The sequence below is a fragment of the Lycium barbarum genome, chromosome 3 (genome assembly GCF_019175385.1).
Source record: "Lycium barbarum isolate Lr01 chromosome 3, ASM1917538v2, whole genome shotgun sequence".
NCBI classification, from domain to species: domain Eukaryota; kingdom Viridiplantae; phylum Streptophyta; class Magnoliopsida; order Solanales; family Solanaceae; genus Lycium; species Lycium barbarum.
In genome coordinates this window covers 138,887,181-138,902,643 of record NC_083339.1, presented here as the reverse complement: position 1 = coordinate 138,902,643, position 15,463 = coordinate 138,887,181, and the positions used below count along the sequence as shown (strand labels likewise).

The 15,463-nt window shown below is 32.4% G+C and overlaps 2 protein-coding genes across 2 annotated transcripts; both read left to right on the top strand.

Annotated features, from left to right (window-relative positions):
• Window positions 1-343: 343 nt before the first annotated feature.
• Window positions 344-2,236, top strand: LOC132632946 (myb-related protein 306). The gene is made up of 3 exons (XM_060349098.1): window positions 344-662; window positions 854-983; window positions 1,231-2,236. Exons 1-3 carry the CDS (start codon window positions 530-532, stop codon window positions 1,964-1,966), a joined length of 999 nt encoding a protein of 332 aa, XP_060205081.1. The 5' UTR covers window positions 344-529; the 3' UTR covers window positions 1,967-2,236.
• A 4,965-nt stretch (window positions 2,237-7,201) lies between these two features.
• LOC132634287 (uncharacterized) lies at window positions 7,202-9,993 on the top strand. Its single transcript, XM_060350560.1, has 3 exons — window positions 7,202-7,337; window positions 9,040-9,159; window positions 9,238-9,993. The coding sequence occupies exons 2-3, from the start codon at window positions 9,071-9,073 to the stop codon at window positions 9,719-9,721; spliced, it is 573 nt and encodes a 190-aa protein (XP_060206543.1). The 5' UTR covers window positions 7,202-7,337; window positions 9,040-9,070; the 3' UTR covers window positions 9,722-9,993.
• Window positions 9,994-15,463: the final 5,470 nt, after the last annotated feature.

The following is a 15,463-nucleotide window of genomic DNA, read 5'->3' as shown; positions in this document are numbered from 1 at the left end:
ACTTTTAGCATTTCAAGATAAGACAATTTCTTTTATTCTATTTTACTCATAGTATTAAATACTCACTTTAAATCATTTTTTAAATCTAATAAAAATATGCACCAATTAATATGGATACAATGGTGAATTTTGCACTTTATTTATTATTTTTTAAGGGGTGCGTACAATCAAAAGTGGACACGTAAAAGAGAGATGATGGAGTATAAACAAACAGCTGACTTTTGCAACCAAATGAGTAAATGCTCATTGCTGGCCGCTTTTGACTCTTTGGATTTTACCAGTTCTTCATCTTTGGTCAGCTTAAAGACTCTCTCCTGCTCTTCTCTCTCTTTAACAAATTGTGTATATATACAAGTATCCCCCACTCCCTTAGACGCTTGTCACAACTTTGCTCCACTCTTGAAAATAACAAAGAGAGAAAGCAATACAAAACGAAAACCACTTCTTTTTCCATTGGAATTAGTCTCAAAAAGAAAGAAAAAAGAAAGAGTGAAATCTAGTTCTTTGAGATCATCATCAAGTAGTTAGAATGGGAAGACCACCTTGCTGCGATAAAACTGGGGTGAAAAAAGGACCATGGACACCAGAAGAGGATATCATCTTGGTTTCATACATTCAACAACATGGTCCTGGAAACTGGAGAGCTGTTCCCAGTAATACAGGTAATTTAATTTGACATCTTTAATTTTTTTCTGGAGAAGTTTGTTAGTCATTAAATGTATAGTAGGAGTACTAATTAATACTATTTCTGCCGCTTCACACCGCCTTGGAAAAAAGAATTCCATCCATAAGATCAACACGTATCATCCAACTGTTTTACTCACAGCCGTTCATCTTCTTTTTTCTTCCCCAGGTTTGCTTAGATGCAGCAAAAGCTGTAGGCTTAGATGGACTAATTATCTCCGACCCGGTATCAAACGTGGCAACTTCACAGAACATGAAGAAAAGATGATCATCCACCTCCAAGCTCTTCTTGGCAACAGGTACCATGCAAAATTTCAATTTTTCAATTGTTTTTTATTAGATCCGATTTTTATATGTTGGTAATCCCAATAAAGAATTAGGGCTAGATCTCGTGTTTTTTTAAAGGGAAAAATTGTGAGGGAGTTATAAGATGGAAAACAGAATTAATAAAAATTGTTATAACGAACCAACTGAACTACGTAGATTCTCAAGTCTCATGTAATTGATCCAGTCTCTAACATGTTTCTATTTAATGTTTTGGTGTAGATGGGCAGCGATAGCGTCATATCTTCCACAAAGGACGGACAACGATATAAAAAATTACTGGAATACTCATCTAAGGAAAAAGCTGAAGAAGCTTCATGGGGAAGATGAAAATACTATTCAAGAAGGATCAACCTCATCATCATCTCAATCAAATTTCTCAAAGGGACAATGGGAAAGGAGACTTCAAACAGATATCCACATGGCCAAAAAAGCCCTTTGTGAGGCTTTATCACTAGACAAATCCAATTCGCAAGCAGATCCTATTAGTCCAATTCCAGTCCAACCCGTTCAAGGATCAAGTTCTTATGCATCTAGCGCGGAAAACATTTCTAAGTTGCTTCAGAATTGGATGAAAAATTCACCCAAATCGTCTCAATTAAGTCGATCGGATTCGGAAAATACTCAAAGCTCGTTTAATAACCCGTCAATCAGGTCAGGGTCGGGTTCGAGTTCAAGTCCTAGTGAAGGGACCATAAGTGCTACAACACCTGAGGGTTTCGACTCGTTGTTTAGTGAGGGCAATGCTTTCACACCTGAAAATACCGCGATTTTTCAAGTTGAAAGCAAGCCAAATTTGAATGCTGAAAATGGATTTTTATTTAACAAGCCAGGTTTGGAGGAGTCACAAGTCCCGTTATCTTTGATAGAGAAGTGGCTATTTGATGATGCTATTAATGCACCAGCACAAGATGAGTTTATGGGAATGAACTTGGGTGAATCTGCTAACTTTTTTTGAAGAAACATTTACTAGTAAATGATAGTCCTAGTAAATATTTCTTCAGAACAACATATAGCAAGTTTAATGGTGGTGTTCTTTTATCTGTTTTTTTGTGTTTGTTACTTGTTAATTAGGCTTTGGAGTTTAGTTTATAGGTTTTACTTACTTTGTAGCCTGATCAAAAACTCTGATATGTGCAACGGCAAAAAAGTGTAAATTACAAGTAATGTTAAAGATGCATATGTAGTGAATAATACTAATAATGATTAGCTTCAACTGTTTGTACTATGATATTTTTGAGTATTTTATAGAAATGAAAATTAGATGAAGTTTGACTTGAGATGTTCCTGTTCGAGTTCAAACATCATAGTCAAGAAGTTTGACTTTCTTACACTGATACACTGAGAAATTAATTTTACACCATCACTATATAAGTTTACTAGCGGGAATACTTATCATGTTTTGCAAGTTACATCATCCATGATCGCTATATGAAGTTACATTTAAGTAATCCTTCCGGATAAAAAAGAGTGTCCACTTAGTCATTTGCAAACCCCTTAATAAGATACTAACTCCTAGAAAAAAATAGGTAATTTGACTAAACTGCCCATAATTTAATAGGTATTGGGTTTGATCACATAACACTTAATAGGGGCAAATATGACAAAAAAGATTAATTATATTTTTTTTTATTTGATAAGTGGATACTCTTTTTGATCCAAGACAAAAAGGCTAAGTGTGTACATTCTTTTTGATCCGGATGGAGTAACTTTTAGGTGGTCGCATGATATAAATTTGTTTACATTATGTATTAAACTCATAATCGTGAATTGCATTATTGTTGTAATTTCTCAGAAAAACCAACTTTGTCAAGTGCACTAGTTATAACACACTTTTATTTCTTTTTTCTGTTTTAAGTAGTGGCTATTAATTATTCACTGCAACTCTTCAATTTTAGGTACCTTGAATGTAAATGGACGATAGAGCGACATCCGAGCTCCATGATATGTCCATAACGAGGCGAACTTATCTTCACCATATTGTTTTTGACACTTCCTAAAATATTTTTGACCCTACTATATAGTAACTTCAGTATTAAATGTAAATACTAGTTACATAACACAACTGATACAAAGTGTAGTAAGAGCAAGATTAGACATGTATAGGAATACTAAGAGCCCGTTTGGATTGGCTTATAAGTTGCCTATAAGCTGTTTTCAGCTTTTTTGAGTGTTTGGCTGGCGAGCTTAAAGTCATTTTGTGCTTAAAATAAGCCCAAAAAATTAATTAAGCCCGTTTGGTTTAGCTTATCTAAAACAGCTTATAAGCTGAAAACAGCTTATAAGCCAAAAAAAATAAATTGGCCTACCCCAACTTATTTTTTTTTAGCTTATAAGCTGTTTCCAACTTATAAGCTATTTTTTTTAAGCCCATCCAAACAGGCTCTAAGAGTGGTAGGAAATATGTTTCTTTCATATATTCAGTTTGTACTTGATCAGTTTCTCCAGAGGCTCACTAGCTCTTGGCAGTACCATTCCTAGAAGGTGGCTCGGACTTTGAGTGCTCTCTTAGGTGTATTGATTCTTTTTGTTGGTAGGGTAATATTTCACAGTTTATTGCCAAAAAAAAAAATGTAATGTCAATTCTTTTTCTTCGTTTAGATTTAGCAGAAGAGCAATAAAATGACTGTTTTGATTAAACTTAATATACAAGTGAATATATTACCCTATCAAGCAATTCAAATACAAGTGCTTTGGTGACTGATTGTTCGCTTAATATTTCACCCAACATAATAATTAAATTCCTGAGGGAATAAGTATTGACTCTTGACGTAGAAAACTAGTAATACTTCATTCAATAAGGTTCTAGAAACTAGAAAGAATGAATGGCTCGCTATCTTCATTTCAAGGAAGCTTCCTTCATGAATTCTGTGAAATATAGGGAATAGGATTCTATGTAAAGAATCATACAAATCAATATACGTTTATTTCGAGCCTGTTCATTTGCTATGTATGTACCAATGGCAAGTCGAGTAATTTACTGGTCTCGTTCACTTTTATTTATCCACTATACTAAAATCTAATTTTACGTTTACTTGTCCACGTTAACATATCAAGAAAAAATATTTTTTCACTTCATATATTACCCTTAACATTAATTACGTATTCTCAAAAAATTAAAAAAAAAAATCTCCAAAGCATTTCTCAAGACTTAAGACTATGTACCAAGTATTATGCAATATATATATATATATATATATATATATATATATATATATATATATATATATATATATATATTAAATGTTTTAAAGAGATGTGCAAAATCAATTATGGACAAGTAAAAGTTAACAGAGAGAGTAGCATTTTACGCCTCTCGCTTTTTGAAACACTTTAGCTTTTGGATGAGACGCGGATTCAAACTATGAACTTTGGGTTTAGATTCGGAATTCTACCACACCCGTCTAATTTATTAGATTTGAAATCTATTATTTATTTTAGTAGGTTTTTAACCACATATACATGGATTTTGAATTGTTTATACTACACAACAATCTAACAAAGCTCATGACGAAAAACAACCCTAATCCTTAATCAGATGTTTACGGAAACACTGCTCTGTAACAAATTTGATGGTAGCTTCTTAACTTTTCTAATCACATTAAAATATAGAAAAGGCCTGTATGAAATATCTGATTGGGCGTTTATCTGGCTGAAATGTTGATACATTGCGTTAAAAAATCGTTTTCTTTTTAGGTCCATTTTCGGAAAAGCATTGATTAATTAATTGTCATACATTGCTCATTCTTAAATACACTGTGGGATATGGTGATCGTCATTTTATAAGTACCTCCTTTTTAAGTTGGTCAAAATGATAATAGTGACTCGCAGGATTCTGTGTAAGAGAGGATCACTACTTTATTACTACTACAAGTTTATAAACATAAATAAACATATGCTTAATTGAGAAGCTAGAAAGGTTGAAAATCTGACAATCTGGTTGGATTATGCAAACATGGCAAGGGTGGTGGTTAGGCATTCTTTCAATTTTAGAATTTGGCAAAAATTTGCATTGGGAAAAAGCAATTGGATATTAAATGCAAAATATATGGAGGATCCAGTTGACTTGCTTGAACCTATAATTAAAGTCTAAAAATTCACAAAGAGCAATTTTTGATTGTCCTAGAGTTTTAAATTCCACTGGTAAAACTCAAGACATATATAAATATGTGCATGAACGCATGCAAATAGTTTAAAAGCAATAGATCGTTTGGTTTCTATAAGTCGTGGTTAACGGGAATTTATAACTGGAAATCGACAAACAGGAAACACTGCAAATTGAATATAGAAGAACGACTTTACTCTTTTACAGGTAAAGAATTGAACCTTTTAGCGGGTTATTTTCTACTTGAATTTTCCTTTCTTTTGATAAGGACTTGTCATTTTTTAAGTTTCACCTGTGAAATTTAAGCCTTCAAAACAATGAATTTTTATTGAAAACAGGGCCAGAAAATAGCTAGTGGACTCTATTTCTACCTTAATTAACCACCCACTAGCCCAAGACATAACCTTTTTTCTCTGTGAAAGCATAAGCCCCTCATGAATGATAACACCAAATGACAAGGCAAATAACACTTGAATATAATGCAACAGTCACTTTTAAATTGTCAATATGTAGAAAGAATTTATTGAAGGCACATTTTCTTCCTTTTACAGGCTGCACATTGAAGCAGTAATGAAGAAAAATGGAAAGAATTAAAGATGGAACTTTTCCACGGATGCCAGAGTAGAAAAAGGAAACAATGAATGAAGAAATTAAAGGGTAAATGCATGATGCCACCTCCAAAAAGTCCAAAGGAAGCCTCCCTTACAGACAAACTTATTTAAGGATTTATACATATTCAAAGTTGCAGCAGGTGATCATGAGACCCATGTTCTTTCCTAAAATGAAAAACAGCTAAGCTTTCTATATATGTAGTAGAGTAGTAAGTTCAATCAACCTATTTTTAATCTCAAAATCATTACTCTGTGTAGGGTTACTATTCATACACACCATATGATTTCTCAAGGCACTGTTCTATCATTTATAGCTGTTTGACACTATCATGTGCATTTGGACAGAACCCCCTTGCTTTTTTCCACCTAAATCTTCCATTAACCCTCTTTATATATTTCATGTGATGAACATTATATCATTTGTGTGTCTCCATATGTATATATGTAAATGATCATAAATAAGACATTTATTTATAGATTTTGGTCCAATGAGATGTTTTTGCTTAACTATCTCATATCCCGAATCAAGTGGCCAACTGATCCATATTAGTGCCGCGTAAGCGGGGTGGGGAGCTAGCATGAGAAGTATGGTTGATCAGCATAATCGAGTAACTTTGATCCAAATCATGTATATTTTCTAAGCAATCCTCTAAATATATACATATAATAAACAGGTAAGTTACATATATGTACAGTTCGGTCAACTAGTTTACTAATATGGACCAAATATACACAAGATGTGTTGTGTATAGGTATGTATAATATATGTATAGTGCATGTATATTATATGTATAGTTTACTATAAGTATACAAAACCTATACATTTTGTACATATTTTTAAAGTAGACAACCCAAAGATATTGGATTGTAATTTTCCCTATGATAAACTTCAGAACCCGTGAACTTTATATTTTGGATCTGCATAAAACTCATTTAAGGGAATAGCACTTCCTACTAGGAGTTTTCCATTTTTATGATTTGAGACCTCTTGTTAAGGGACGAGCTAGAGATCCCATCCATCCACCCATATCCTTGGTGGTGGTCCAATAAAATGACGTCCATGAATAACAAATACTCATAATGGTTTTATTTAGTTAAGAAATTTGTGGTACATTGTAATTAGGACATTATATTGACACTACTGGTCTATTTTGGATGATATGTCACTACTAAAAAAAGGGGATTTTTCGATCAAATAATTTCGACCTCACTTTCTGGTGGAAAAAAAATCGACCACATGATGTCGAAATTATCAGTTTTTTTTTTTTTTTTGGATTTCGAAAAATTTCGACCACATGAGGTCGAAACTTATTTTGTACAAATAATAAATGAGAAAAAAAACATTTTTAAAAATTAAGTTATATAAATAAAACAATTAATTAAAAAAAAAACTCGACCGCGATGAAGTTGTAAAATTTAATACACTCCCCCAAACCTCAATCGGGCCATTCTCACCCCCAACAACACCAAAACCCTAATTATATTAAAACTCCCACCCCCACCACACCCCTACCCCGCCGCTGACGCCCCACCACACCCCTCCCCGCCACTGACGCCCCATCCCCACCACTGTCCTACCTCCGTCGCGCCCTTGTTGTCCGCCGCCACTAAAGGTAAGTCATTTTTTTGCCATTTTTTTCAATCTTATTTCTATCATTATTAGTTACATTACTTTGTAATTGTAGTTTAATTAGTAGATTAATTATATTTATTGTTAAAGATTGCATTTGTAGCTATTTGTTAAAATTTTACTAAGTGTAAATTGAAATTGAATGTTGTTGAAATATATTTACTACTTTCATTGCCTTCACTCTTTTATAAATAATACCTCTAACTGAGGCATGAACATCCCTTTCAATTTCCTTCATTCTTTTGTTCCTTTTGGTTGGCAAAAACCTATGAAATAGTCCAATAAATAAGAAATTTTGAAAGTGAAAGAGACATCCATTCTGTCGCATGAAAGGCTTGTTGTTATTTTTTTTTTTTTTTGATTACCTGTGCTTGCCCAAGTGGAATTAATTGTAAGGGTCTAATTGCCCTATTTAAATGTTATCATTGTTCTGTTTTTCCTTTCCCAAAATTGAGTATTGTATCCGATTTAAGTACAGCTCATGTATAAGAATTAGAAATAGAGATGATGATTAGAAATTGAGTACTGCGACCAAGCCAAGTCATTTTTCCTATCAAATTTTGATTTTGATTTTGATTTTTTTTTGCGGTTCCTTTATTTCTTAATTTGAATATAGATATTGCTTCTGCTATTAATGTTGAATATATATATATATATTGCTATTCCTTTATAAATTTTCCTATTATAGTTTGGTTTTGCTTTCTTTTCGTAATTCAATTGGACATCAATCAATAAATAGTCCAACTATATACACCAGAAAAAGGTAAAATAATAGGAATAAATGAAGAGAATTATTTGGTAGGAGCGTCATAATTTCTACTCAATCCACACAATGACATTAATATCGACAACTGAATATTTTAGATGCCTTATTTTAGTTGTGAAACGTGGAAGATTCAGTTACCTGGGAGTGTAACTCCAGAGTCGAGAGATTAGCAACTTATACATTGATACTAAAGAATACAGCAAGAAGGGTGAGGAAATACTTAGGTATAGTATACTAATTAGTAATGGTATAGCTATCATATTTCTATTGCTTTAAATTCTCTATCAGATCTGACACTATTCTCCATGACCATATATATTATTCCTGGACCACAAAATCAAACAAGGCATTACCTTCATCAAAACTTGGGGCCATATTATATTCTTGGAAATCAATATTTTCTTTTTTCTCTTTTGGGCTGTTGGGAAATCAAGATATTTTGTGATTTCGATGATGAAATTGGGCTTCTGTCTGTACCATTTATAGCAAAAGTTTTTTGGTTACAAAGTCAAGTTTGATTTTATATTCAGAAAGCAAGATTTTGGCACTTGAAGTTGTTGGAAATACTATGATCAGTTTAAAATAAAAAATAAAAACATATATGGAATGTAGATAACATTTTTTTGTAGATTCTTTATTCTAACCCTTGCTTGAATTAGTGTAATTGTTGTGTAAGGATCAACAAAAAAGACCATATAATATGGATGTCCAAGACAGTCCTATGAGATGAAATTTCATTACACTTAACAAACATACAAGACGTGTTTAATACAAGATGTTCAAAGCGAGTGTAATACAACATAAAACGACTACTTGTGGCTCCCATATTTCATTTTTAACATAGTAATATCTCCCATATTTCATTTTTACTTGTCTCGCTTGGATATGAAATTAGTTGTTAATCTTGATTTATTTGTAGACGCTCGAGAGGGGTCAGGAAGTACCTCAAGATGAAGTCTTCAAGATTACTCACACGAGGAAGGCGAAGAACGCCGATGGTACGGACCAATAAATTGGGCCTAGGGCTCAGCAAACCTATGTAAGTCACTAACTAACAATAATAACTACTTTTGTTTGAACTAAATTTACCTATTAACATTGCATCCTTCAATTTCAGACCGAGTTTCTTTCAGACCGAGTTTCAACAACACAAGTTGGAATATTGTGCCAGTCAGCCAGCCGGGACGTCAATGACCAACGAGATAATTGCTCAGCAGTGGATGGAGAAGGTAGCTCCCCCGACAAGGTATGGGACAATTTATGGGATGCCTAATCAAGCATGTCGTCAATTTCCGTCGTTCCTTCAAGGCGTAGGTACTACTTCTGAAGGGACAGTGGATCCTAAGGAGTACCAAGAAATGAAGCTGAAAGTTAGTCAACTAACAAGTACACTTAGTTCCACGGAGGCAAGGATGTTGCATATGCAGGCCCAAATTGACAGCTTACTCAACTCGGGGCCCTCTCATATTCCCCCGTGTCACGGGGATGCTCGTAGGTCACAGCCCAGTAGACGACGTAGGTCACAAGACAACGTAGTTCATGCTCTTTTTGATGAGGATAGTGGGGAGGAATCGGATCATGTCTCTAACACCCAACGTTGACTTTTTTGATTCGTATACTTTTGGATTGTAATATTGCTATGTTTCTTGGATATATCTTTTTTTTATGATAGTTTTAATTCGAATTAGATGTACTTTTGAAGGTGAATTTGATTGTAGGAAGTAGTTTATGGATGTTTAACTTTACGATGTTTAAGTGTTTAAATGTAGAAAGTAGTTTATGGTTGTTTAACTTTAGGATGTTTAAGTGTTTGAATGTAGTTTTAAGGATATTTAGAAGTACTTTAAATTGAAACTTGAGGTTGAATTTGATTTTAGAATGTGAAGTTTATGATTGTAGAAGTATTTTGATGAATTGGACGTGTTGATGAATTGCATTGTTGATTTGGTTGATGAGTGTGATTGGCAGGTGAGCTGCTGTAAAAGCAGTTGAATGCTGGATTTTTTTTTTCTAGATTTTCACCTCATGAGGTCGAAAATCACCCAGATATTGATAATTTTCAACCTCATAAGGTCAAAATTGTACTCAGAAATTAGAATTGCGACCGCACGAGGTCAAAAATCTGGGCAACATTTTGAATTTCGACTTCATGAGGTCGAAATCTGGCAACAATATTGCTAAATTTCGACCTCATGCGGTCGAAATTCTGAAAATATTTTTTTATTATTTTTATCTTCTATCATATTTCGACCAGAAGAGGTCGAAAACTTTAAATAATATTTGTATAAAAATAATATTTTCGACCGCGTGCGGTCGAATTTTTTTATTAATATTTAAATAAAAAATAACTTTTTCGACCTCAGGTGGTCGAAAAAGTTATTTTCGTAATTTAGGTAGAAAACTTATTTCGACCGCGTGAGGTCGAAAAAAATTTCAACCTAGCTGTTAGCGACCATGCCTTGCGGTCGAAATTTTGATCGAAAATTGGCTTTTTTCGATCGCGTGTGATCGAAAATTTTGATCGAATTTCATTATTTTTTTAATAGTGTGTCACTTTGTTTATTAAAATGCATGGATGGATAAAGAGTCGTCTGTCTTGATAGGGCCATGTAGTCCTGCCTCCGATATTTGATTGATATAATAATCAAACTTTAAAGAGGAAAGGAAAAGAATGACCCCTAAACTTGAGATATTACTAAAATATTTTTGGAAATTAAATGCGGTTGCAATCAACCCGTTTTTTCTCAACATTTTTTAATGCAAACATTACTATCATGTAAAGAAGCCGTGTATGAGAAGTATTTCCTAGTCCCATCAAACATTATTGATTGCCATCTCCACAATAGACAAAAAATCGAATTTTATTAAAGAAGTTAAATGCGCTATGTTGCGTGTATGTATTTCCAGTTTCAACAACTCCAGTAAAATTTAAATGTTAACTATATTAGTCTTTTAATGAAGTTCTTACGAGCAAGAACTATTGAAACCGAAATGATATCGTTCCTTAGGTACAAGCGGTTGGCTAAGAAATTAATGTCATATGTGCTTCATTTTGAGAGTTGATTTCTCAGAAGGTCACTCAACTATCGCAATTGTACACAAAAGTCACTTAACTTTATTTTGTAACTGGAAAGCCACTCAACTTTCATCTTTGTAACACAAAAGTCATTCAACTCATTTTAGTCAACTTTTGCTGACATGACATTTTTTAAAAAGTTAAATCCTTATTTAACATAAACTCACCCATTTTTACCATTTAGTGACCCGCCCTACTAACCTGAACTGCTATTCAATGAATTTAGTGTAGGACTTGATGAGGATGTCTGAGAACTTATTAGTAGTGTAAATTTTGTAGAGCAGAGGATTAATATAGTAATTTTCAACAAAATCATTGTTTCCTGACTCCTGCATTAACTAAGTGGATTGAAAGGTTGATTATCGAAGTGGCATTTACTTTCCCCGCAATCACTGCCAATTTCTTGTGGTATGATTTGTAAAATTCAAGCTGCTTGCTCAAGGGAATTGTATTATGAATGTATCATAGATGAAAAGAAGAACAAAGGTACAACTAGACTCAGTTGATTTGTGTCATATTTTGTTAATAGATTGTATAAATTTCCTTGAAGGACTGTTACTACTTGCAAATAGCTTAGCAGTAGTGTCATAGTAACCAGATGAACTTGAGGCAAAATTTTAAGGCCCGAATAAGAAGAAGAATCCAGTCACGTTACCAGTAAAAAATTACTAGTAAATTTTCAGTCCTTAGAGTTTTGTTATAAAAATTGGATAGTGGGTTGGCTTAATGGGGCGGATCACGAAATGGTAAAAATAGGTGGGTTTATATTAAATAAGATTATTTTTTTTAAAATCCACATCAGCAAAAGTTGATTAAAATGAGTTAAATGACTTTTGTGTTACAAAGATGAAAGTTGAGTGACTTTCTAGTTACAAAACAAAGTTGAGTGACTTTTGTGTTACAAAGATGACAGTTGAGTGACTGACTTTTCAGTTATAAAACAAAATTAAGTAACTTTTGTGTTATAATTATGATAGTTGAGTGACCGAGAAATCAACTCTTCATTTTAAATTTGTAAATATTTAGCGAACAAGCAGATATTTCCTAATAAACCATAAAATGAGACATATTGTTATGTTATATTTAAGGCCCACCACCTTCAGTATATATGTGTATTCCAATCTCAGCATCTCACATATCATATGTGAAAACGGCATGAATTTATGGTAAACTTGCATATATATATTATTTGAAGCTAAAGATGTGAACGGACACCTAAAGTGTGAAACGAAAATCACAAAGCTAAGCTGAAATGGGAACTCATTACTCATGGAATTGATTGCTTAAATAAATCATTGCAAATAAAAACTCACAATTATTGTCCTATTTTGTGTCCTCCAAGTTCCAAAGACGATTGTTCTATAAAAAAGAACAGGAAAAAAAAAAAGGGGGCCAAGCCTCATATGGATAACAACAACATATCCGATCTAATCCTATAAGTAGGGTCTGGAGAGGGTAGGATGTACATAGACCTTACCCTTATTTTTGTGAGGTGGAGAGACTGTTTCCGATAGACCCTCGGCTCAAACATGATATGAAATCTAGATATAGTATGTTATAACTGAGCATGTTATAGTTAAACTCATTGATGATCATAGAGTTTTTAATTTAGTTCCTATTTTCTCCATGTTTGAGGACTAGTAAGGTAAAATTTGCTCCTCTTTGCTTGTACTGTCTTTAGGGGTGTACATAAACCGGGTTGGTTAGGATTTTTTAAATACCAAACAAAACTAATTGTGTCGGGTTTTAAATTTATAAACCAAATCAAACCAAGAAAATTCGGGTTTTTCAACCTCGGATTTTCTCAGGTTATTCGGTTTTCTCGGGTTTTTTCCTGGAAAAGTCTTCATACAAAATATATAACTTTTACTTCAAATATTTCTTTTATCCTAGTAAGATACAACTATATAATTAAGGTGTTTCTTAAGAAAATAACACAAAATGTGAGATGAGTGATGACATTGTATTAAAATATTCAACAAAAAAGATAATAAAATTGATTAAAATAAATATTGCTAATTAATAAGCCATAAAGAAAATAATCATAATCTAAAAATACTAAGTCATGCTAAAATAAGTACGGCTAATAAGTATTAATTACATGACAAAGAAAAAAATTAAGTTATGTATTTTCACTCTCTAGACCAATTATGCAAAAATAAAGAATAAATATCTAATATTATTTTCATTCCTAGTCATAGAATTGAATTTCTTTTGTTAGCATTAGTGTTGAATTGATTTTGGTTTGAACTTTCTTTGAGTTACTAACATTCAAGGGATATAAAACTTATTGACATTCAAAATTCAAAATTCTAGCTTGAAATAATATGATAATAGACAAAAACTACGAAAAAATTTAAGAAACATTTATAAATTACATTACAAATAAATATATTTATGTATAAAATATTTTAAAATTTGAATAAATGTAATGTCGGGTTGGTTTGGTTCGGTTTGACTTTTTTTAGCTAAAATCAAACCAAACCAATTATGGTCGGGTTTTTTTTCCAACACCAAACCACTAGTCGGGTTTTTTTCTCGGTTTGACTCGGTTTATCGGTTTGGTGTGGTTTGTCGGTTTATTTTGTATACCCCTAACTGTCCTTTTGGATATTTCTTATTAATAATTTATACTATATTAAAAGCACGAAGAGCCTTAAAAATGTTAATTGAACTTTTTGCCCTTCATTAAAAAACTTAGCAATAGAAAAAATTGTCATTTACTATTTTCATAATATTTAGAAATAGTGATTTAATTATTTTCCTAATATTTTGGAATAGTCTATTTAGTTATTCTCCTAATGTTTAAGACGTTGAAATCAACTATAATTTTAATATTAAATCTTTCCTTATTTAATATACTAAACCCAACTTTAAATAGATTCTCCTAATCGAACTAGCTTGAGTCCGTTTCCAACTTTTCCACCGCCTATTGCTTTTATATATAACTAGTGAACATGCCGCGCTTTGCGCGATAATTATGAATATTAATATTTATTCACTTAAAATAATTAAAATAGGTTGCTTCACCTAAATTTTGACCATCTCATTCCCTTATATCAGGTGTGATTTCACAAAGTAAAGAGGAGAGAAAAAATCATTTATTAACTTCCTTTGCATAAACTATTCATAATTTACTTTGTTAGTTGTTTGGCAAAAATCACAATATCAATAACAGATAGATATATTATCATCTTAGTCTAATTTTTAAGTAATATAAAAACTTAAATGAATATATAGGTAATTCTCTTCTACTTCGCTCTTCTTTAGCTTTTTAAAGGAAAACAATCATATGACAACTCGTCCTTCCTTTTTTTCCCTTCTCACCTCGATCAAACCAAAGATGATATCAATTCATGTAGGTCATATGGACACATGGTACTTGATAAAAACTTATTTAAAGCAAGTTTTGATCCCAATATCTCTAACTTTTAAGGTTTGAACCTTGGTTATTGAATAAATGCTTCATTAGGTTATCAGTTAATAATTACCAAGATTTGGCAAAGGATAAATTATAAGTCAAATTTGGTACGTTACTTGTAGGGCTGTTCACAGTTTTGGTTAAAACCAAAACCAAACCGAAAATTTAACCAAACCGAATAAAATAATCGACATTTGGTTTAGTTTGGTTTGGTTTGGTTTTAAATTTGAAAAACCGATAATATTTGGTTTGGTTATGGTTATAGTAAAAAATAACCGAATAAATAACCGAACCAAACCGATAATTATATACATAAAATTTATAATTATTTATATGTATAATATTAGCTTTTCATAAATAATTAAATATATTTTATACCTTTTAATTATTAATTTAATTTTGGTCTACATATTTTTAAGGCCCATGTCTTAAAAGAATATGTCCAACAATCCAAGCCCAACTCTAATAAGTCGTAAGCATAAGGGTCGTTTGTATTTTGAAACCTCTGTTTGACTTGTTCTTTTGAATCTAAACTGCGTTGCAAGTTTGGTCCACCTGATTTGCCAACAGCGTGTCTTTCCCTCAATATGCAGCAAAGTTCACCCTTGTGGGCCATGAGGAAAAAAAAGCTTCATAAGAAATTTGAAGAATGTAGAGAGAGAATATTTGAATTGTCATGGCTAGTCATAAACCGAAAAACCGAACCAAACCGAACCAAACCGACAATAACCAAACCGGTGGTTATTATTTTACTTGGTTTGGTTATGGTTTTAGACATTTAAAAACCGACTAAATTGGTTTGGTTATGATTTTAACCAATAACCGACCCAAACCGAACCATGAACA